General features: G+C 41.1%; 1 protein-coding gene across 6 annotated transcripts in view; it reads left to right on the top strand.

Moving 5' to 3' along the window:
• The window catches only part of ERCC6L2 (ERCC excision repair 6 like 2), a 142326-nt gene that overhangs the window by 82005 nt on the left and 34558 nt on the right, over positions 1–25763 (top strand). For 4 of the 6 annotated variants that reach the window (XM_039544203.1, XM_039544199.1, XM_039544201.1 and 1 more), the window contains 2 exons: positions 9544–9728; positions 18681–20673. In XM_039544203.1, coding sequence (XP_039400137.1) covers positions 9544–9728; positions 18681–19644 — 1149 coding nt within the window. In that variant the 3' untranslated portion in view covers positions 19645–20673. Of the gene's footprint in view, positions 1–9543; positions 9729–11856; positions 12002–18680; positions 20674–25763 lie in introns of those variants that run through there. The other 2 variants (XR_005600313.1, XM_039544200.1) reach the window with 2 other exon arrangements.

Raw genomic sequence — 25763 nt, 5'->3', positions numbered from 1 at the left:
CCCTCCCATTCATCCGCACTATACAAAAGAATGCCACTACCATCTGGCAGTCGCCGGCGTCCGTCCCTCCCACCGCTCGCGGAGTCGAACGCAAGTACTCGGTTCCTCGCACCGGCTACGAGTACTTATATACGCACCCGACTCCGGACTCCCTCGTGGTGCAGTCCGTCAATGACCGGGAGAGACATGGGCAACCAGCTCCGGCGCCAAAATCTAAAGACGCTCGGCGCATGGATCTGTTGGGCCGGAAGGTCTATTCGGCAGGGAGTCTCCAGCTCCAGATTGCTAACCAGATGGCTCTCCTCGCTCGCTACACCTTTGATATTTTGGTGTCCCTGTCTAAGTTTTCAGAGCTGATCCCAACAGCCTCCCGACAGGAGTTCTCGGCCCTCCTTGAGGAGGGCAGGACAGCCTCCCGGTCCTCCATCCAGGCCGCTTTGGACTCGGCGGACTCAGGAGCCAGAACCCTGGCCTCGGGAGTAACCATGAGGCGCATCTCCTGGCTGCAGTCCTCCACCTTGCTGCCCGAGGTGCAGTACACCCTGCAGGACCTCCCCTTCGACACTCAAGGTCTCTTTTCGGAGAAAACGGACTCCAGGATTCAGACCCTCAAAGATGGTCAAATCGCTATTCGCACCCTGGGTATGCACACAACGGCTACCCAGCGGAGGTCGTTCCGGCAGCAGCCCTACCGGCCCTTTACTCAGGCCAGGTCGCGGCCGTATAATAGTCGAAGAGGCAGTCTAAACCGCCGCAGACCGTCGGGTAACAGGCGCAACCAGGCCCAGGCGCCTTCCAAGGCCCCTCAAGGGCCCAAGCAGGCATTTTGATGGGACGCCCGAGGGCGGCCCATCAGTCTCTTTACCGGATCCTTCCCCCTTATTTTGCAACCGCCTTTCCCACTTCCTCCTGGCGTGGTCCCAAATAACAACGGATAACTGGGTACTTCGTACAATCCAATCTGGTTACCGCCTTCAGTTTGTTTCGCCCCCTCCTTCCCACCCACCTTCCCCGTCCCTCTTCAGGGACCCCTCTCACGAGCATTTCCTCTTGCAAGAGGTCGAGACTCTGAGCTTGGGTGCCATAGAGGAGGTGCCGCACGACATGTGGGGCAGGGGATTTTATTCCCGATATTTTCTCATCCCCAAGGCGAAGGGAGGTCTACGACCTATACTAGACCTCCGGGAGCTCAACAGCTACCTGCTCAAGCTCAAATTTCGCATGGTCACCTTGGGGACCATCATTCCCTCCCTGGATCCGGGAGACTGGTTTGCCGCCCTCGATATGAAGGACGCGTACTTCCATATCGCGATTTACCCTCCCCATCGACGCTACCTGCGCTTCGTGGTCAACACCGTGCACTACCAGTTTGCGGTGCTACCCTTCGGCCTTTCCACCGCGCCGAGGGTCTTTACCAAGTGCATGGCAGTGGTTGCCGCAGCCCTCCGCCGTCGTCGCATACACGTCTACCCGTATCTCGACGACTGGCTGATTCGTGGGCCATCCTGACAGCTGGTAGCAGATCAAATGGCTGAGATACTGACCCTGTTTCGCTTCCTGGGCCTTCTCATCAATTCCGAGAAGTCCATTTTAACTCCATCACAACGAGTGGAGTTCATCGGAGCAGTTCTAGACTCCGGGGGCTCACCTGGGCGACCTCCACACCCAGGGCCTCTGGTCGCCCCAGGAGCTCTCCCTCCACATCAACGTCCGGGAGCTGCGAGCGATCCGCTTGGCGTGTCACACCTTCCGCGCCCATCTGCAAGGGCGCTGTGGTGTCCACGGACAACACGACGGCGATGTTCTATGTGAACAAACAGGGCGGAGCCCGCTCCTCCCTACTTTGCACAGAGGCGCTGCGCCTGTGGGACTTCTGTGTAACGCACTTGATTCACCTGTCAGCGTCCTTTCTTCCAGGAGTGCAGAACACGCTAGCAGACCATCTCAGCAGGTCATTCATCTCCCACGAGTGGTCCCTTCGTCCGGATGTGGTGCTCACAATTTTCCAAAGGTGGGGGTTTCCCCAGATAGACCTGTTTGCCTCCAAGGAGAACAGGAAATGCCACCGGTTTTGTTCCTACCAAGGTCGCTCCCCGGGCTCCCTGTCGGACGCATTCCTCTGCTGCTGGACGGATCGCCTCCTCTACGCCTTCCCTCCGTTCCCGCTCATACACCGGGTGCTACTCAAGCTTCGGAGGGACAGGGCCCGCCTAATACTCGTCGCTCCGGCCTGGCCGAGGCAGCACTGGTACACCCTGCTGCTCGAGCTCTCCGTTCGGGATCCCATCCCCCTTCCGTTATGGCCGGATCTCATCACGCAGGACTTCGGCAGACTCCACCACCCGGACCTACAGTCCCTCCATCTTACAGCTTGGTACCTACGTGGTTAACCAACGCGGAGCGGGACTGTTCGGCGGCGGTGCAGCAAGTCCTGCTTGAAAGCAGAAAGCCTTCCACTCGCTCCACCTACCTCGCGAAATGGAAGCGTTTCGCGCTTTGGTGCGATCACCGCAGACTTAATCCCTTCCTAGTCCCTATCCCTACAATCCTGGACTACCTCTGGTACCTTAAGGAACAAGGACTCGTGATCTCCTCCTTGAAGGTACACCTGGCAGCCGTGTCCGCCTTTCGTCCATCCATGGGAGGCCGGTCCATCTTTTCCAACCAGATGGTTTTCCGCTTCCTTAAGGGCCTGGACCGCTTGTACCCGCCGATACGGCGTCCTACCCTGGCCTGGGATTTAAACCTCGTTCTGGCCAAGCTTATGGGAGCACCCTTCGAGCCCCTGGCCACGTGCTCCCTGCTCTATCTCTCCTGGAAGACGGCTTTTCTCGTTGCTATAACGTTGGCAAGACGAGTTTCCGAGCTCCATGCCCTAACGGTGGGTCCACCATATACTGCCTTCCACGGAGTCAAGGTGCAGCTTCGACCACACCCGGCCTTCCTTCCTAAGGTGGTGTCGGCCTTCCACCTCAACCAGGAAATCTTCCTTCCGGTCTTCTTCCCGAAGCCGCACGCCTCACCTCGTGAGCAACAGCTTCACACCCTGGACGTCCGCAGGGCCCTCGCTTTTTATATCGACCGGACGAAGCCCTTCCGGCGTTCGCCCCAGCTGTTTGTAGCGGTTGCGGATCGCATGAAAGGCGAGCCGGTCTCCTCTCAGCGGATTTCCGCCTGGGTGATGGCATGTATCCGGACATGCTACGAGCTTGCTCGCGTGCCAGCATCCCGCCTCACCGCTCACTCTACGAGAGCGCAAGCCTCGTCTGCCGCCTTCCTCGCCCATGTTCCCATCCAGGACATCTGTAGAGCGGCCACCTGGTCTTCTGTCCACACCTTCGCTTCCCACTACGCGTTGGTGCAGCAATCCAGAGACGATGCAGCCTTTGGCTCAGCAGTCTTACACTCTGCCACGTCTCACTCTGACCCCACCGCCTAGGTAAGGCTTGGGAGTCACCTACATGGAATGCATAGGAGCAATCACTTGAAGAAGAAAAGACGGTTACTCACCGTTGTAACTGTTGTTCTTCGAGATGTGTTGCTCCTATCCATTCCAGACCCGCCCTCCTTCCCCACTGTTGGAGTAGCCAGCAAGAAGGAACTGAGGAGCGGACGGGCCGGCTGGGGTATATATCCAGCGCTATAGCGGCGCCACTCCAGGGGGCGCCCAGCCGGCCCGTCGGAGTTGCTAGGGTAAAAATGTTCCGAGGAGCCGTGCACGTGCGGCGCGCACACCTACATGGAATGGATAGGAGCAACACATCTCGAAGAACAACAGTTACAATGGTGAGTAACCGTCTTTTCCTTAATGTTTATTTTGTTAAGTTAACTTTATACGATGCAAAAATATTGCTTGATACTTGAATTGGTAGATGAAGGACTTTCATCTCTGACACTGACTTTACCCTGTAGGGTTTTGTTTGAAAATATATTGTCAATCTTTAGTGATTCAGTTTAGACTACATTTGGCAGATTTTCCTCTGACAGAGTGTGGACAACTGTGATGGACTAGATTGAATCTAGTCAGTTGCATGTAAATAATTTCTTGCTTTCAGTGCTACACAGGGAACATTACTTTGCTATGGCACTGGACCTTTCTCCTAATATATTGGTTTGAGAGGAAGGAAACTGTGAGAAATGTAATAAAAAAAGAGAGTTTCAAATTATTTAGCACGAGTGCAATGAATTTGTTGAAGGACGAATAAGCCTGTGGTCATTTATTTAGGGGAGGCTTTAACCTCTTGGATGGTAATGTAGTTACATGCCCTGCAAATACATGTTGCAGCAAACTTATTGACCTCATCAGAATAGTGTCAATTTGCCACTCTCCTGGTTGCTTTCTTTTTCAAAAATATGTATTGGATTGAGAGCCAAAGTAAATACATTTAAGCAGGCTAATTAGAAAATGTGGTAAACTACATAGGGAAACTTTTTACCATGGAAGTATCATATCTCTGAATGATAGTGTATTGATTGACCAGAGTCCTCATGGGTTTCCTCATTCTGTCTTCAGATGTGTTTCAAAATATTTTGCACATCATCATGTATTTGGAATTTTTAAGCATATGCATTTTCTTTCAATTAAATTGGGAGAAAATGGTTGAACACATTACTTCATATCCAGGTGTTGTCTGGAATCCTAATCCTGGGGAAAAGAACCCAGGCTGTGTTTGGCAAAACATTTGAAAATTTGTAGATAATATATTAACTCTTGCTTCTGGTTTAATGCAATAGAGTGCCACTTCACATTTCATTATACCACACTACCCAAAATTCACATGCACAAGTCAGCAGTACTCTTCCCACTTTTCAGCAAAGATCTAAAAGATGGGGAAGTGAGGATTTTATCACTAAAATTTTGTTACTCTTTCAAAATATCCAGCAGTATATTTACTAGTTTTATTATACAGTAGTATTAAAAAAATCAGAACTAAACTACATGCACAAAATATGACTTGTGATACAGGATTCTGGCTTTTTTATTGTTTTGTTCATTTCTTCACTTGGTCACAGAATTCAGTAATGCATAATGGGTCTCCCATTCACTAATGTGAATTGGTACAGTTCTACTGGTTTTTATAAGGTTTTAATATAGTGTTATAAATTATGCTTTCCTATATAAGAATCTGCTAGCCCATTTAAAAGATTTTTCTCATGTGGGCTTACATAAGAATGGCTGTACTGGAACAAACCAATGGTCCATCTAGCCCAGTATCCTGTCTTCTGACAGTGGCCAGTGCCATGTGCTTCAGAGGGAGTCAATAGAACAAGGCAATTTATCAAGTGATCCATCCCCTGTCATCTACTCCTAGCTTCTAGCAGTCAGAGGTTTTAGGGACACCCAGAGCATGGAATTGCATCCCTGACTATCTTAGCTAATAGGAACGTATGTAATTCTTTTTTTAACCCAGTTATACTTTTGGACTTCACAACATCCCCTGGCAATAAGTTTCACCGGTTGACTGTGCATTGTATGAAGAAGTACCTCCTCATGTTTGTTTTAAACCTGCTGCCTATTAATTTCACTGAGTGACCCATGCTTCTTGTGTTATGTGAAATAAATAACACTTCCCTGTTCATGTTCTCCACACCATTCATGATTTTATAGACCTTTATCATATCCCTCCTTTTTTGTCTCTTTTCCAAGCTGAACAGTCTGTCTTTTTAATCTCTCCTCATATGGAAAATTACATACCCCTAATGATTTTTGTTGCCTTTCTCTGTACTTTTTCAATTCTAATCTCTCTGCTTCTGAGATAAGGCAACCAGAATTGCATGCAATATTCAAGATGTGGGCATACCATGGACTTGTATGTGGCATTATGATATTTTCTGTCTTAGCATCTGTCACTTTCCTAATGGTTCCTAACATTGTTAGCTTTTTTTTTTTTACTTCTGCTGCACATTGAGCAGATATCTTCAGAGAACTGTCCACGATGACTCCAAGATCTCATTCTTGAGTGGTGACAGCTAATTTAGACCCTGTCATTTTTGTATGTATGATTGGGATGATGTTTTCCATTGTGCGTTATTTTGCATTTATCATATCATTGAATTTCATCTGCCATTTTGTGGCCCATTTTTTGTGAGATCCCTTTGTAATTCTTCTCAGTCAGCTTTGGGCTTAACTGTCTTGAGTAATTTTGTATCATCTGCAAACTTTGCCACCCCCTTTTCCAAATCATTTATGACTGTTGAACTGCACTAGTCCCAGTACAGATCCTTGGGGGATGACTCTATTTACCTCTCTCTCCGATGTGAAAACGGACCCTTTATTCCTATCTTTTAACCAGTTACTGATCCATGAGAGGACCTTCCCTCTTATTATATAATCTCTTTATCCCATGACTGCTTACTTTGCTTATAAGAGCCTTTGGTGAGGGATCGTGTCAAAGGTTTTCTGAAAGTCCAAGTACTCCATATCACCTTGGTCCACATGCTTGTTGACCCTCTTAAAGAATTCTAATAGATTTTGTGAGGTATGATTTCCCTTTACAAAAGCCATGTTGACTCTTCCCCAACATCTTGTATTCATCTAGGTATCTGATAATTCTTTTTGTTGTTATAGTTTCATCCAATGTCCCTGATACTGAAGTTAGACTTACTGGCCTGTAATTGTCAGGCTCACCTCTGGAGCCTTTTTTTAAAATGATCATTGCATTAGCTATCTTCCAGTCAGCTGGTACAGATGCTGATTTAAGTGATAGATTACATGGCACAGTTAGTAGGTCTGTAATTTCATATTTGAGTTCCTTCAGAACATCTGGTCCTGGTGACTTATTACTTTTTAATTTATAAATTTGTTCCAAAATCTCTATTAACCCCTCAATCTGAGACAGTTCCTCAGATGTGTCTCTGAAAAAGAATGGCTTAGGTGTGGGAATCTCCTGTTGTTGTTTTTTTTTTTAAACATAAATCTTATTCCAAAGTCAGAGTATTCTATGGAGTACTTGTAAGTGAGCATGGCATTTTACAAACATGATGGTCTCTGTACCAAGGAGTTTGCAATCTTAAGGTCCAATCCTATAAAAGGATATGATTGTATCAAGTCCCATGCAGTTCAATCAGTCTTTGCAAAAATGGTGCCTAATTCAGATGTATACAATATATGAGATAATACAAATGAAAGAGGCCAATGGTGTAATGTCAGCATGGAATTTGGTGCAGGAGGGCTTATAACAAATTATGTGGGTTTGAAAGTGGAGCGGAAAGGCCCTTGAGGAACAAGAAAAGGGCAGCTGTTGAAAGGAAGTTGCTGGGATGAAATAGGCTTGAAGCAGAGGGTAAGAGAAGAAGCCAAGCAGCCATGAAGAGAGAGGACTGGAAAGAACATCAGCAATGTGAGAGTGAAAAGGAAATGAGAGTAGGCTTGATGAGAGTAGTACATAGAAATCCAATTCAAAGCACAAACAAAACAAGAAAGGAGCAGCCAAAATATTCCTGTGACGTTTTTGGTTATTTTAACAGTAATTCTAATATGAAAAATTGATATTTGAAAGTAAACAAACAACAAAAGAATTTTTCAAATTGTGTCAAATGATTCATGGAATATTTTCACTTCCCTACATGCAAAACATATTGCTGCATTTAAGCCTTATCCCAGCTATAATAGAAGTCAATGGTCTTTGGATAAGGCACTGAGAGAGTTTGAAGGTTTCTTAAGAAAAGCTACACTATAACCCTCTATTCTTGCCTAAAAGTTAATGTTTGTCATTTTTGAAAAGTGTTATTTGGGTTTAGACTTGGATTTGAATTTGATAAAATTATGAACATTTTCACAAATTCAAATAATGCCAGTAGTTCTATATCAACATAAGTTGGTGGTGGGTCCATTTTACCAGTTGGCTTTTGTCCAGAAGACTGAATTAAGACATTCAAAGGTAATTCATAGTTGCTTTAGGCTTCCACTAGCATTAGCGCTTGGGAAACTGTGTTTACAGTAACTTTTTCTACCTCCATGCAGAAACCATGACCAGTTAGTTTGGGCAGGATAAGAGTTTCACAGACTTTTGTAAACACATTTAAAAGTTTTTGTCCTTTTAGAATTACAGATGCCATTTGTGAGAGTTTATTTACAGTAAGCAGTATGTTTTTACAGTAATTCTGGTTCTTTGCAAAGACTAGCAAGTTTATGACTTTCAGTGTGTTTACAAGATTTGGCTTTTTCCCAAAGAGAGAGAGTTTTAATCTTTTGTGTTTGAACAGATGTGTAAACCAAAGCATTGCTGCCTCATCTATTCCATGCTCTCTAATGAAAGGAAATAAATGGATGAAAAATTAGGGAGTTATAAAGTACTTTTAAGGAAGACATTGACATGACTAGACTAGTACTGAACACCAGCTATGTTTGTTTGCGTTAATTAAATTATATAATTTTAATATAACTCCTGATTCCCTGAGGAAGAAAGATGAATACTAGACATTTACTGAGAGCATTCTTTCTACTGCAAATATTTTGCATTTAAATATCTGACCCATCAAAATAAATTATTTTGAAGCCAACCTTTAGGCTTTCTCTTAAAATGTATTACACCTTTTAAATTAAAACTCTATATCCATTTGTATTCAAACAATAATTATACAATATGTAAATATTTAAACATATACACAATAATATTTTTAAAATATTTAGAATATATTAGGTGTTATTTATAACTTGTCTGTTTGCTGAGTAATATCATTATAAAATTCCTTTTGAGAACTGAAGACCTTGTTTTTTTAACTTAGAGCCTTGACTTCAATATTGGTAGTCTATGTAAGAGTTCACTGCAGCATTGATGATGATTGGAGTTGTGCACTTACCTTGCCAAAGTAAAAGTTTAAATCTTTGGTCTCTTAATTTGTTTATTTTCATTGTCAGAGCCTCCCCATCCATGCAAGTTGGGTCTGTATTTTGCCAAAGTAATATAATGAGAACAGATGTGAGATCCTAGGGTCTAAGAACATTGCAAACAGTCCAATGGAAGTCAGGAAATGGGCATGCATCAAATAAAAATTGATTGAGGAAAATATCATAGATTAAAAATCAAACTTGGATATTAAGTAACTGAAAATTCTGCACAGGGCAAGTATACATGTAACAAAACCATTAATAAACAGAAACTAAATAGAAATTTAGATGGCCCATGTAATCTTGCTAAATGAAGCCAGGAAGAAATGAGGATGTTTTTGAGTCACTACAATAATTTTAATGTGTGAATAGGTTCTTCGTATTATGATGCAGGTTCCAACTGAGATTGGGGCCCCATTTTGCCAGGCATTGTACTAGCATTTAGTGAAAGATTCTACTATCTGCTATTGCTAAGTGCTATTATCCCAGTTTTACAGGTGGGGAACTGAGACAGTGACTTGCTCAAAGTCACACAGGAAGTTTGTGACATGTCAGGGAATTGATGTTGAGTCTCCTGAGTCCCAGGCTAGCAAACTAACTGCTACACCATGGCTAATTGTGAAATTAGAGTGATCAGAACAGAATTACTACATATTGGAAAAAAGCCCTATGAAATATGGACAAATAATGTTTTCTATTTCTCTTTTTGTTAGAGAGAGACGGAAACCCAAGAAGCCATATCAGCAAAAAAGAACATTAAGAGAGAACAGCAAATAAGTGACAACAGTAAGCAGTCTCACCTTTGTATTGTACATCCTGCAATTCAGAAGAAAAAAAAGGTACACAGAATAGGTGCAACCACCTTCTTGATTGGAGAGACCCCCAAAAGCATTCGCAGGTGAGACTCGTAAGGTGGGAGGATGAGGAAGAAGTAGAGATTACAGAGAACTTTACTTTAGGAAGTCGTGTAATTTTTTTGTTTTGTCAAGTAAACTTAAGTCAGACACAGGTGGGCAAAAGGCAGGGCTGGGTTATTGATGACATTCTGTGACGAGCAGAAGTAATTGGAAACTTTGCCTTTATACAGTAGCTTATACAGCACTACACTTTTGCCATACTTGCTGAATTAAAATATAGACGTGAATTACTTAAAACAGCACACATGTTGTTTTTGTGTTTCAGTTAATATTGTGGAAGTTGACAATTTTGATAAATTTCAAATTGAGGTAGTTTGAGGACCTCCAACTGGATTTATAGGGCCAAAATAATTCCACCGTAACTTGTGTAAAGTCAATAGCTTCACATCAGGAAAGGATTTTGGTCCATTTTGCTTTGGTTTAGAGCAGTGGTTCTCAATCTGCAGCCAGCAGGCTGCTTGTGGCCCAGTCAGCATACAGTTGCAGCCCATGTGACATCCTCAGGGCCATAAAGATATTACATATATTGTGTGGGTGTGGCCCACATAACATATAGTGAGCAGCATATGTGGCCTACTGTGGTAAATAGGTTGAGAACCACAGTTTAGACACTGTGCAGTATGTGCAATTAGAATCTTGTTTTTTATGGGTCCAGTTGTGCAGTTGTTAGTCAGAACTCTCAGCAATTTAAATGGGAGTTTTGCCTGATTAAGGACTACAGATGTGGCCCCTCAAGTCATGTGGCCATACACAACTGTATTTTCCTTAATCTGAAAAAAGCAGATCAGTACCCTCCTACCTTCCTCACAAGGGTCTTAAGATTCAGTGAATATTCTCAGATAAAAACTATTAATGTGGAGTTGAGGATGAAAGTGCTTATTAGTACATTTAAAATTTAAACAATTCCTGGATTTAATTAATCTCAAAACAAACATTTTAAACCCATGAAATTAAGAGTTAAGGTTAGATTTAAAAGAAATCCAAACATTGTTAAAGGATGGGAAAGCAATATCTATGCAATTATAATTGATACATGTTTTGTGCCGGGTGTCTCAGATTAGAAGAAACTGACTTTTAAAATGTATTTGATTTTTTTTTCATATTTTTAATGCTGTCACTACTAGGTAGATTTAAGATTGTTTGGGTACTTCTACGCATTTAGATTCTCTGACGTTTTAACTCAGACTAAGTGCTTCGGGAGGATGCAATATATTCTTCATACATTACAAAAAAGTTGAATCCCTGCTTTAAGTGCAAAGCTCACCTCTTCCATAACTATGGAAACACTCCTAGTGCATCCAGAATTTGTGAAGTAGTTTGAAATCTTAGGTAGTAGGTTTTATATAAATTGTTTACTTAAAGAACACACAGTTTGTCTTGCTTTTAAATCGACAAAGAGGGTAGTAACTTGTTGATATGTGAAAAGTTGGTCTTTACTAGCAAAAATTGTATTGAAATGATATTTTTAGCAGTCTTTAACTTTGAAAAGTCTGAATTTCACTTATTCCAAAATAGAGATGAAATGTTTAAAGATTTTACTTATTACAGTGCCCTAGCTAGGACTGTAACTCTTTAAATAAGTAAACACTTATTTTTTAAAAACTCATTATGGAACAAACAGTCATGTTGACAAGAGATTGAAGTTCTAATTTTTGGAAAATGCAGTGTTACCTGTTACCTATTTTAGGGAAGTGAATATTTAAAACCATTCAAAAATGTGCAAGGTGTTGTGATTTGCTGTCTGTCAGGTGTAGTTTATGACTTGGCTGTGAAAATGTACTTAAGGAAAAATTCATTCCGTTTTTTTAATCAGATACAGGAAGTTCTTTTTTTAAATTTTTTATTTAAATCTGAACAGTGTTTATTTTACAAATGGAATTTTGGCAAGTGATGAATCTATAATGTGTTTAACAGCAGGTGCCAGCGTGTGGGAGGGAAGGAAGGTGTAGTCTTCTCCTTGAGGGGGTGAGGCTTTGAAAGATTTCCCTTTTCCTGCTAATTTGAGAATGTACCCAGACAGTAGTCTATTTCACTGCCAATCAGGATGTATAAAATAAATGACTTGCTGAAAATCAAAATTTTGGACTTTAAACAAATCTGATATTCCAGTTCTTGTTGAAACTTAAATGGGAATTTACAGCCATCAGTCTTGAGGCTGAGCTCAAATGGAACCACCCGCAAACCATTTCAACACGTTGAATCAACATGTCATGCATTACATATCTCTGCAGATGTCATCCTAGCAGGATTCATGGTATGTGCACTGTACAGTACTGCAGCTTATTTTATTAAATTGTATAAAATGAGATTTTATAGCGTGGATTGAAGACTGGCTAGTGGTATTATCCAGATTTAGTCTTTCACCTGAGGGATTGTACAGGGACTAAAAAGTTTGTTTTTTGTTGTTTTTTTAAACACAGATTCAAGTTTTCAAAACAGGATATTTTTCTTTACTACTTCTTCCCCACCCTCCCACATCTCGCTCCCCTGCAAATCCCCAGTTTGGAAAAAGACTCATTCTTGTTCATTCTCTCTCTCTCTTCCCCCCCCCCATCCCCCACTCCACTCCACCCTGTCCCTCCTCACTATTTAATACTAATTAGCAACATTTAAATTATAATAGTGCAGAGAAAGAGGAACATTGTAGCAGATGGCAAGAACTGCAGAGGAGAAAGTTCTCATAGTAACAATGGTCAAAGAGCATGCAGGAATGGAAAGGAATTAGGCCACTGCTAACTAAGCAAGGCGCTGAGAGAGATTTTATGAAATCAGCTGAAGCAAGTGCATTTTAGAAACAAGGAGGTCAATATCAGATTGGATCCTGAAATAAGTGGGGAGCCAGTAAAATTGTTTGAGGATGTACAAACTGTTTTCTCCATGGAAGAAGGGATGCAGCATCCTTCTGTAAATGTTGGAGTCTGGATAGCTGCTACTGGGAGAGGCCCATGACATATTCCTAACGATATTAAAACAGAGATGCTGTTGTAGATGTTCAAAATATGTTAACTTCTGAATTCTGTTTTTAACAGAAACAGACTGGTTCACTGTCCACACTGAATAGTAGATTATCTACATAGTGGTTAAAACAAAACACAAACACCCTGCTGACCTGAAATTGGAAGCTTGGTCTGAATTATTTAAAGGTCTTTCCCAATAATTTGAAAATGAGCCTACGTGCATTGACATTTTTTAAATATATTTGATAAATGTATAGTGAATTTTTAAATATACCCTACCCATGGGATTCTTTGCAGTTATATGCAAAATGTGCAGTGTATGTAACTCTTAAGAATATTTTAATACAGATTTTTTTCACTAAATCTCTTATTAGTTTTGTACTTCTAAAAATTGATCGTTTTTTGTGTGTGTGAGAGGGGAGAGGAAAAAGTGGAGCAGCTGAATATTTGGATAAACTATTTAGATTGGGAAAGCTCTATCTTTTTTAGAGAGTTAAAGTGAAGTGTCAGAGTATCACTTATATAGTCTCGCCTGATAGTGATACTACATCTTCAGATTTTTGAAAGCCTTGAAAATGGATTTAGAAATGATTAATAAGCAAAACAGCCTTATTTCATGTAAAATTAGAGCCAGGGCCTCTTAGGGCTTGTTAGTTCCTGTGTTTTAACCTTCCATTTAGAATGGTGCCAATATCTGTGGACAGAAATCTGAAAATATGAAATTGTGCAGCCAAATATTCAACCGAAGCTGAGAGTGGCTGGAAATAATCTTGGGGAAAACAGTAGCTGGTTGCAAACAGACTTGTGTGAGATGCTGGAGCTACATGCTGGAAACTCTCAAGCTTTTATTGAAAAGAGGCCCAACTGTGGGGATGGGGAAGGGAAAACAGGAGTGTTGGCTGCATTTAGTACTCAGCTAGGAGAAAAGATGACCTCTTTACAAACCTGCTGCATTTTATAGAAAGTGTTTAGTCTAAAAGAACCAACAGCAATATGTTTGAGACTCAAGGTCTAGTCTGGTACAATCATATTCTTGAAGATTGTTTTCAGTTTTAAATGGCTGGAGATTTCAACTTTCTAAAGGTATACACCAAAGTGACTGACTTGCCAATGAGTTAGATATAGGTAATGCAGTGGACATATGCTCATTTATGACTCCCTCACAATCTAGGCCATTAGAACGTATTCTGTGTGATGTTTTTATTGTTAAGATAAATTTGGCTGAGAAGTCAGGGTTAAATGCTATCTTTCTTTTAAAATTGCCCACAGGACCGCTGACTTCAACATGAATAGCCATCAAAGACTGGGCAAAGGAAGCTTAGTATGTATTCTGAAGGATGGCGATCTTGATAGTTCTGCACTTTGCTAGAAGCATGCTCTGGCCAACCGACGTGGGGGGGGGAAGGAGAGAGAGAAGAGAGGGCAATTGCCCAGGGGCCCAGGTGGTTTAAAAGGCCCCGGGGCCCCCAGGAAACCACCACCTGCAGCGCAGCAAAGCTAAGGCAGGCTTCCTGCCCACCCTTGCTCCGCACTGCTCCTGGAAGTGGCCGGTGGCACATCCGTGCAGCCCCTTGGGAGGAGGGTCTCCGTGCACTGTCCCCAGCCTGAGCGCTGACTCCACAGCTCCCATTGGCCGGGAACTGCAGCTAATGGGAGCTGTGGGAGCGGTGCCTGCAGGCAGCAGCACGCAGAGACCTCCTGGGCTCCCTGCCTAGGAGCCGCTGCTAGAGAGGTGTGCTGGCCACTTTCGGGAGCTACCTGAGGTAAGCACTGACCCCTTGGCCCCTTCCTGCACCCCAACCCCCTGCCCCAGCCTAGAGCCTGCACCCCACACCTCCTTCTGCACCCAAACTCCTTCCCAGAGCCTGCACTCTGCACCCCCACCCTCACCCAAACTCCCTCCCAGAGCCCGCACCCCCCCCGCACCCAAACTCCTTCCCAGAGCCTGCACCCTGCATCCCCTGCCGCACGCAAACTCCCTCCCATAACCTGCACACACACCCCCGCACCCACACTCTCTCCCAGAGCCCGAACCCTTAAACCCTCCACCACCACCACCACCACCACCCAAACTCACCCAATCCTACTGGGCAGGCATGTGGAAGCCCTGGCCGTGCCAGAAGAGTGCACCAGCAGCACAGCCTGCAGATCACTGGGCACCAGCCAGCACAGGCGCAGCACTGCCCAAATGTCAGGTGGCCCGTATCCACACGGGCGCAGCTTGTGCATGGATGTGGGCCCATTGACTGTTCTGCTCTGCAGCCTGGAATTGCCGTCAGCAGGTCTGACCACACTGCAGCTGCAGTATTAAGTATGCTAGTTTAAGGTTTAACCCTCCCATTTTCTGAGCCTCATTTTAGAAAATTAAGATGGGGAAGGTTTAATGGCATGGAGAATCTTAGGGAATTCCCAAGGCAAAATAGTTTACGTGGGGTGGGGTGGGGAGAAGGAATGTTTCAGGAGAAAAAAATAGTTGGGTCCCATGGGCTTTAAAGTACATTGGAAGAGTGGATATCAGAATTTAAAGCTGAATTGACTAAAATATAGCTATATTAGTGAATAAAAATATTCAAGATGTCTGATGCTTTGGATTTCTAAATAATACTTAGGAGACTGAATGGATAGGGGATTGGAAGTAGAATAATGGAGTTTTTCACCTCATTCTTTTGCTTCAAGTTCAATGCAGAGTGGTACTGACAGTAAGTTACTTTCTATTATACAATCTACATGAAATGGACTAATGATCTCCTTGCAGTGCCAAAAGAGTCAAGTATCCATGTCCCCAAAATACTCTGATTGGCACCCTTGTGGGCAGTCTCAGTGGATAGGCCGAAGATTGAATGGTGGGTATGGGCACTGTACTGTTTGTCATTCGTAAAGATGGTCCCTCCAGTTTAGGGTTGATACACAGTGTTTGAGCAGCCTGTGGAAAGCATGCAATGTTGCTGTCTGTGGAAAATATTACGTGTTCAACCAGACTAAGTATAAACCTTAGAAAATACATGTAAACTCTCTCTACTTTGTGTGTATGCTACCACTCAAACCATTTTCACTATTCCCACCACTCAAGCTTGAGCTGTCTATTGTCTAACAATAGAGGGATAGAAGGAAGAAAATGAGTATGACATCATACTCATCATGCCTGTGAATCTTTCATAGGTATCAGCAAACTAGATTACTAGATAAGCCTAGAAAAATCCTTGTTGCTACTTTGCACTATAGTACTTTGGGAGAACTATTTTATCAGTAAGTGTTTCTTACTTCAGAATCCCTACTGTAGTTTTAGAAATAAAATAAAAAAGCATGTAAGAACAATAAGTCGTGGCAGATGTAACTTCCTAGATAGAATGCGCCCAGCTTTTTGTTGTGCCTCACAAATTATGTAAGGCATGTTAATACCTGCTCGCCTGAAGTTTTCTGTTGAATTCATAACATGTTTTAACTTGACTGCAGGATATTTAGCTTAAAATATTTTATATGCAGCTTTCCTTCCAAAATAGCTTGTTGTCTTGAAACATTATATATACTTTTTAATTAATGTTCCTGTTGCACACAACTTGGTCATCAGCAGCCGCTTAGATTGCAGAGGAGATTGAATCCCGTGGCTTTTCCTTATGGTTTCTGTAAATACAAGATTTTAAAGTTTCTCTATTCCTCCACTGTCTAAGGTGGTAAAACTGTGTGAAAGTATAGACAAGTGTTGGTGAGAATAGGAAGTTCCTTACCAAAAAAAATTACTTATTTTTTACAAGACATTAATAGCCAAGTTGTTACTGTAGCCAGGTAAGCTCAGAGTTCAGCAGTCCATAAATACTACATTAATTCTTTGCATTAATTAATTTCTTTGTGTCCATTATTACCATGATTTAGGATTTCCATGGCCTTTGGTACTTATAGGTTTATTTAAGTCAAATTGTTTAAAGTATTGTATCCAAAACAAACATAGGCTGGCCTTAAAGGTTCACAATGTTCTAAGATAACTTAATTTTGAAAAAATATTTTGTTTATAACATCAATTTTTATGTCTGAAAATTCAGTATAAAGATTTTGTCTTATATTCTCAATACATACTTCTAATAGCATGGATGGTTTTTGTTCTAATTTGGTAAGATCTTTCACCCAAGCTCCCCTCCATCAGACCAGATAGCATTTCAGTGTGAATTACTGAGTGCACAAATGGGTTTATCTCTTTCTATTGTTCTTTAAATGAGTAAAAATAAATATCCAGTTTAGGATACTTTTCACTTTTAGAGCTCTGTTAATGAATTGCCCAAACATTGGACTTAGTGTTTTGTTTTTAGAACTATATGTATGTCTCCTGCCTTATCACCATACAGTATATTTTATCAAATTATAATCTAGTTTTAGTTCTCTCTCCTTCGCTCTCATGAGGGGAGGAATTTAAGTAAGGTAGATATCAAACCATAAACTATTTATACCCTTACCAGTATCTAGCAAAATGTTATCCCACTTCCTCTCCCAAATTAACTGTGAATGTTAAAATCCAAGCATTGAAAGGAACTCATTGCTAAAGGAACATTTCAGTAATTTCTGGATAGCCCAATGATTCTCCATGAGCTGCAGCCCAACATTTTAAGAGTTGTGAGAAGTTCCTAATGGGCCTCTGTATCTGAGCTTGCTCTCTGTTCCCAGAGCTGAACTCTCTCAGAAGCCTGCAAAAATGGCTGCTTACCATCTGCACCCAAAGGAGTTGAGCTAGTTTCAAGCTTTAGTTCCAAGGATCAAATCTATAGCAAATGTATTGCATGTGTCCAGTTTAGTCAGAGACCTTTTTAATATTCGAGATTTTAAGTTACTCTCTGTTCTGGAATTGGGCGGAAGAACATAGCAGTGTGTTATTGTAGCACTTGATATCTGAGCCATTGGCAGTGTAGTATTAGAACTCTCATCTGTACATGTTAAGAGCCTGCCAGGAACATTTTACTCCCAAGTTTAATGTGACACATAGTGGTATGCCATAAATTATGCCTTCAACTTTTCAAGTGAGATTATTTTTTTTAAATGATTTTGGTTCAGTGGGTGTTAGGCACTTTTGAAAATCCCACTAGGTGCCTTTATGAATCTTCAGTGTCTAAATACCTTTAAAAATCTGGCCCTTACGTGCCTAAAAGTAAGTCTATGCTACAAGCACTACAGTGACATAGCTGCAGCAGTGTGGTGTGGACACTTGCTTCAGTGGCAGAAGGAGTTTTTCCAGCAGTGTAATAAATCCACCCCCTTGAGAGGCAGTAGCTAGGTTGACAGAAGGATTCTTCTGGCAACCTTGTGATGTGGACACTGTGTCTTAGGCTGGCTTAACAACATCTCTCAAGGATGTGCATTTTTCATACCCTTGAATGATTTAGTTAGGTCGATCTACATTTTAGATATAGGACTGGGCCTCAGTCCCATTGCCTTTCAATAAAGGTTAGGCTCCTGAGTGCCTAAGTCACTTTTTAAAATTGGACTACTAAGGGCTTGTCTGCACGTGGGGGAAATGTTCTCTCCAGCATTGTGATTTCTAAAATGCACTAATGTGTTGTGCATTAATTGGTCCCTGTAGACCCTGTAGCATGCTGGTGCATGCTAAAGTTTCCATAGTGTGGTTTCACCTAGAGCTGTTTAAAACAGTGCTGAGTTAAGGCACACCAGCAGGGTCTACGGGACCTATTAATCAGCAACACGTTAGTGCACTTTGGAAAGCACGCCCATGTAGAGCTTATTACCCCACCATGATGTAGACAAGACCTGTGTCACTTTGGCAACTTTGAATATTTTGCTCTTGGTCTTTTCCTTGTGATTGAAATCAGAACTAGTACTATTACCAATAAGGGTATGACTTTCAGTTCTCTTCTAGGTTTGTGTTATATAAGCCAATTAAACTGAATGAATTGATTGTAGCTTTATTTTATACTCTGTGCCTTTTAAAAAAAAATTTAAGACAAGATAATTGTTTTTCTTTATTGTTGGCTATAGGAAACAGTTTGAAGAAATGGTATCCCACTTTAACATGGCTTCAGTTGAAGAACTTGCAGAATATATTGCAAAAGCCACTTCAGAAGCACGACAGAAAATGTTGAGAGATTTTTATGCTGGAAAGTATCCAGAGTTAGAGGACCTATTTCCAGTCACAGTTCCAGTACATGTTTCAGATGGGTGTGAGGAAGAAGAGGTGTATACAAGTCGTCGTAGAAAGAGAAGAGCCATGATAAAATGTGGACAATCAAGGTCTGGTCCTTCAGCTAAAGATCCTCCCTTCGTGACTGCAGAAATATGTAGCCAAAAAAGACACAAAGGAGAAGCAAAACAGTTTCACAATGATTTCTGCATACAAGATGCTGTGTGCCTTAATTCAAAAGATAAACAGTTGTCCACTGTCAATACCCAAAATAGCATCAGTGGGAGAAACAGTCAACCATTCAAAGATTTTATGGTAACTGACTCAGTAAGCAGTAAATCAGAAATAATTGAAGTGTGCTCTGTAAATATCACTAAAGGACAGCAGGACTCAGAGGGGACAGAATCTCCAAGAAAAAGATCCCTGTCTCAGTCAGAAAACAGAGAGAGAGAAACTCAGACTTACAAGAAAAACTCTTTTGTAGACTTACTAGGAGACACCTCTGTTCTCAATGACCTCTTCAAAAGTAATGGAAACAGGCCTACAGAGCTGCCAAGATCTCTTTCAGGGCCTGCAGAAAAAGCAAAAGAACGACCAAAAGACTTCTGGGATGTGCTGGATGAGCAGAATGATGAGAGTCTCAGAAAGCTCACAGACATGGCAGTCATAGAGGAGTTGTGTGAAAGAGCACCTCCTGTTGCTTTGACAAAAAAGAAAGAAGTTCATGAAAGTTCTCTTTGGAAACAAAATGATAATTTTTTATGGAAAAAATATAATCTAAGTGATTCAGATGAGTCTACATCTGGTGCACACACCTTTTGATGTCTAGATATGAAAGACTGATCTTAAAGCTCAGGTAATAAATTAATCAGTTGCACAAATACAGCTTAGGAAAATTTACTGGTGTTAGTAGTATACATTATGGGACAGCATTCCATTATATCTTATTATGACCATTGGCCTTGGGGCATACTGTAAGATATTCTAACCTATGTTTTTGTGCAATAAGGAAGACGGAAATAGTGGTGGTGTAAATGTAGGATCTTAGTGTAATTTAAACCCTGGCCTTGTTTGTAATCATAAGGGGGCCCATATTTGTTGCGACTTCAGTGGACTCATACTAGGGATTCTGCTGTGATCATAGAGGCATAAAACCAAACAAGATATGTGTTACTTCAATAGTACAGCACTGCAGGGCATGACTTACGGTTTACTAATCCATATCTTTAAGTCAAATGCTGTCTTCACAGCTACTGCAATCCATGAGTATAGGTACACATTAGCTCTGTCACATCCTACTGTGATTTAACTCATGCTAATTTTAAATAGATTTTTTAATCACTTGAGTTGTTTTCTTTTGGATTCTGATGTGCCTAAAGTTAAATGTAGCTCTGGGTATTTTTCCATCTTGTTGAAATATGGAAGGCTCAGGCGGTCACTCTGCCAGCAGTCCCTCTAATGCTGAGTGGGTGGATCCCAGCAATCTCAAATAAGACTACTATTAAACAAGGTTGTTTTTAATCAGAGAATATGTATCTTTTTAATCAGAGCTTCGCATATATGTTTTAAATTATAATTAGAGAATTTTTGAGGACTGAATAACTAAGATAATGGAATTTGAAGCCTTTCACTCTTGCATGTCATTTATTGAAACTAGTCACTCACCCGTGCAAAATAAGTTGGAGGCCTCGCTTATGATTCCTCGTATTTCTCTGGTGGGCAAGTACCCATATCACAAAAACCTTCTTCATCGCCGTGGTCTCCAGGTAGTTAAGATAGTCAGCTAATATCACAAGCGGGGATACTTTTTTTTTTCACTCAAGTTTTTTTCAGCCCATTTCATAATGAAGTTCAAGACAAATCGTTGCATCCGACGAAGTGAGTATTCACCCATGAAAGCTCATGCTCCAGTACGTCTGTTAGCCTATAAGGTGCCACAAGACTCTTTGCTGCTTTTAAAGACAAATCCAGTTATTTTCAATATCCCAGGTTTAGTGTTGTCTCTTAGTTTATTCTAACATTTGAGTGTCTAATATGAAAATTAATTGATGGGAAAATAACTTAGATCAAATATGGATATTTTATAATGCAGGGGTGGGGGGAGAGTTCTTTCAATCCAAAAAATAATTTGGTTTACATTTTTGTAAGAATTGTGCTCTGAAAAGAATAAATGTTTCATATACAATACTAAGTTGTACACATTTATGTATAACATGAACAAGATATTTAGAAAAGGGGACATGCAATTATATGTGCAGCTGGCTTGTTCGAGGTGTACTTTGTTACTTGCATGTGCAGTTACTGTGATTGCACTCGTAATGAGTGTATGCATATTGCAGCATGTGCAATTGCCTGTACCTATTTATAAAAATGTGGCCCTAAAAACTGGTATCAATATTCACACTTAAAACACAGTTGTGGTTACTTTTACTGTAGAACTTAAAATTCTGCTGATGTAGTTCGGTTATTGAAATGAAGTCACTGCCTATAGCACAGTAGCTTGATCCAAAATGGCTGTTAACAAAGCAGTTTAATTGCACTCAAGCCTCAATAGATGAGCTGAAGAATTACATAGTCTAGAGGCTCCTGGAAAGAATTTATGGTATTGTAGTAGCGACACAGGAGTGGGATTCAGATGTGATTGCTGTTTTCATGTCTGCCACACATTCTGTGACAACTTGGGCAAGTCACTGAATCTCTGCACTTCAGTTTTCACATCTCTAAAACAGAGATCTACCTGTGTAATAAATTGTGTTACGTGGGCATGCAGGTCTTTGTTTCCTCACTTAACCATCTCACGCGGATCAGAATTACAAAAGCTTACTAACTCTGTCACATGGGTCAGTAATATGGATTGGAGTCGCTGTTGTTACACCTTCCCTTATTTTGAAAATCAAATGCTAATAAAACATGATACCAACTAGAAAAAACCTATCAACTAATACAACCAATTATAAGAAAAACAAAACAATGTCTTGTATGGAGATCAAGGTAGATGACAAAAGTTGGAATTATTTTGCCTTTTAGTGGTATCTATTGGGGCTGTCAAGCGATTAAATAAATGGTATTCTAGTATTGTTTAACAGTGTGATCAAGCACGGTTCGTTTTTTAAATTGTGCGATTCATTTTTAAAAATATTTTGGATGTTTTCTACATTTTCAAATATACTGATTTCAATTACAACACAGAATACAAAATGTACAGTACTCTATTTTTATTACAAATATTTGCACTGTAAAAATGATAAACAAAAGAAATAGTATTTTTCAATTCACCTCATACAGGTACTGTAGTGTGATCTCTTTATCATGAAAGTTGAACTTACAAATATAGAATTATGTACAAAAACCCCTGCATTCAAAAATAAAACAATGTAAAACTTTAAAGCCTACTAGTCCAATCAGTCCTATTTCTTGTTCAGCCAGTTACTCAGGCAAACAAGTTTGTTTACATTTGCAGAAGATAATGCTGCATGCTTCTTGTTTACATTGTCATCTGAAAGTGAGAGCAAGTGTTTGCATGGCACTGTTGTGCCTGGGGTCGCAAGATATTTACATGCCAGATGCACTAAAGATTCATATGTCCCTTCATGCTTCACCCCCATTCCAGGGGACATGCGTCCATACTGATGACAGATTCTGCTTGATAACCATCCAAAGCAGTGTAGACCGACGCATGTTCATTTTCATCATCATGAGTCAGATGTCACCAGCTGAAGGTTGATTTACTGTTTGGTGGTTTGGGTTCTGTAGTTTCCACATCAGTGTGTTGCTCTTTTAAGATTTCTGAAAGCATGCTCCACACCTCATTCCTCTCAAATTTTGGAAGGCACTTTAGATTCTTAAATCTTGAGTTGAGTGCTGTAGCTATCATTAGAAGTTTCACATTGGTATCTTCTTTGCATTTTGTCAAATTTGCAGTGAAAGTGTTCTTAAAATAAACATGTGCTGGGTCATCATCTGAGACTGCTATAACATGAAATATATGGCCAGAATGCGGGTAAAACAGCAGGAGACATACAAGTCTCTCCCAAGGAGTTCAGTCACAAATTTGGTTAACACATTATTTTTTTAACAAGCGTCATCAGCATAGAAGCATGTCCTCTGGAATGATGGCTAAAGCATGAAGAGCCATATGAATCTTTAGCGCATCTGGCACATAAATATCTTGCAATGTCAAGTACAACAGTGCCATGTGAATGCCTGTTCTCACTTTCAGGTGACATTGTAATGAAGAAGTGGGCAGCATTATCTCCAATAAATGTAAACAAACATTTCTCTTAGCGATTGGCTGAACAAGAAATAGACGGAGTGGACTTGTAGGCTCTAAAGTTTTACATTGTTTTCTTTTTGAGTGCAGTTACCTAACAAAAAGCCTACATTTGTAAGTTGCGCTTTCATGATAGAGCTTGCACTACAGTACTTGTATGAGGTGAGTTGAAAAATACTATTTCTTTTATCATTTTTACAGTGCAAGTATTTGTAATAAAAAATAATATAAAGTGAGCACTGTAGACTTTGTATTCTGTGTCGTAATTGAAATAGATACATTTGAAAATGTAGAAAACATCAAAAATATTTAATAAATTTCAGTTGGTATTTTATTGTTTAACAGTGCGATTAATCTAATCGCGATTAATTCTTTTGAGTTAATCAAGCGAGTTAACTGCGATTAATCAACAACCCTAGTATCTATTGATAGCTGTTATTTCTGAATGACTGTGGCTTTCTGATTGTACAGCTGCTGCTACTTCTGAAAACAGCTACTTATATGGTGGCGTGTTTGCTGCTCCTCATAGTTGTCATTATTGCTCACAAAGCAGACTTGTGTTTCTTCTGTGCACAAGCGCTGTCAACAGTATTTTGGATGTTATCAAGAAACTGAGCCAGTGTTCTCCTTTGTGATCTACTTATGAAAAGTGCTATGTAAGTGCTAGACAGTGGTATTATTTTGTTTGGCTGTCTCTGTTCCTTGTGTTGGACTGACCCCCAGATATGGATAGATATAGCAATTTCCTGCAATATCTTTGGGAGATCTTCCTATATTAAGTGTATGTATCATTGTGGGCCAGGGATGATGTGTAATTCCATGGGAGAGGGTGACGACAGCTCCTCCAGGAACTAAGAACAGCGTGGGATGATTGGGAAAATTCACTCAGGCTTTAACACGTTCAAAGAAGGGCTGCCACCTGGAGAGGCTCACATGTGCTGGTTCAAACTGGATTCTCCAGAGACCAACAGACGAAGGACTTTTGGATAGATGACCTATGTTTAAGGACTCAGGGCCTTCTGTCTGATCCAGTAAGTGGACAGGACCCTCTGTCCAAGGGAGTCCCCAATCCTTCCTTGGAAGGGTTGGAAGGACTTTGGCCCTCCATAAGAGTGATGAGTGACCTCTGGTCATCTTTTAGCATGTGTATAGGAAACTTTAGTTTTATATGTTTTCTCTGTAATGCTTTCATCTTCAGAATAAATGTTCTTGCTTATAAAGAGCTGTGAGGTAGCTCATAACTGCTGGCAATTATGTTGTTCATAGCCTTTACAGAGAAAGCAAAGCACACACACTGGCTTGTTTAGGCAGCCTGGCTTGCTGGAGATAAGTGTAGGCAGGGAACTGTACAGTGTGGAAAATCCCCAGAGGGGAGAGGGAGAGACGGATCTCCACCCAAAAGAGGTGATGGCTTAGGAGCCAGGGACCACAGAGGGGGAATACAAGTGCAATTGCCCCGAACTGTGACAGTTATGACACATGACCTTGGTGAGAATGGTATAGCTGTTGCTGTGGCATATTCTCAGCTCTTTTCTGTTTGGAATTTAATATTCTCTTCCCCTTGCAATGGGGATAACTGTTTTATGCTGTCATAGGGTTTTGGTTTTGGATATTGCTGTTCTAGTTTCCTGACACTTAGCTGTGTCGTAACTACTTCAGGGTTCTGTTTTACTTCAGAAGTTTATTAAATGTTAGCAGTAAGGGGTTTTGTCCTTCACCTCAGGAACTTCTCAACTGGTGAGTCCCATAACACATTGTGAGCTGTTACAATATGCTACGAATGCTAAGTATGGCATAAACCAGCAAGATCAAGCTGTGGCAGTGGAAAATCTGTTTGGTGGGAGAGTACAGTGCACAAGCCACCTACAACTTCAGCTCAGCTAGCTGAGCTGTAGCCAGCTGGCACTGCCCAGGAAGTGGGTTGGGTCAAGACAGTGGTGAAACAAACTTATTCAATACATACCACATTCAGTCTCCATCAGCGGGGTTTCTGTGGAGCTCTGGATAAAGTGCAATAGTGGGGGGAGAGTAATGTGGTACTGCCACCTGCTGCCTAAGAATAAATCCTCTCTGGGGCAGGTGCCTGCATTGGAGTAGGATATGCAGTTTGCCTCTTGCAACCTGAGCCTGTCCAGATTCTCGTTTATGGCAGTATACACCCATATGCCTTTCTGACATGCCACAGGCCGAATATTATGCATAGTTCAGATCCATCTTAGAAGGCTGTGTATTTAAATAGATCTAGTCAGAGCAAAGCCCTATAAATTTCCTGACAATTTTTTATAAAATAATTACATCCAGTTTCTATGACTTCAGTGACTAGCACTTTACATGCAAAATAGCTTCAAATCTCTAACACCCAAATTATCTTCTTAATAATCTGTGCTTAAATGATTCAGAGCAGATGACTGCAGGGAATTATGATTAAATGTCAGAATGTGATGCTTCACAATCTAAAGAAAATTGTATATGACCATCATTCATATATATATTATACCACACTAGGGACATAGTGGTACTCCAAATTTTGTTTTCATTTAAAGTAAACACTCAAAATGTATGTTTTAAATATCTTCTGAATGCTAGTAACATAGTTCTTGAAATCATAGAATATCAGGGTTGGAAGGGACCTCAGGAGGCCATCTAGTCCAACCCCCTGCTCAAAGCAGGA

Source organism: Mauremys reevesii, linkage group 6, assembly GCF_016161935.1.
Source record: "Mauremys reevesii isolate NIE-2019 linkage group 6, ASM1616193v1, whole genome shotgun sequence".
NCBI classification, from domain to species: domain Eukaryota; kingdom Metazoa; phylum Chordata; order Testudines; family Geoemydidae; genus Mauremys; species Mauremys reevesii.
This window is presented reverse-complemented; position numbering and strand designations above follow the sequence as displayed.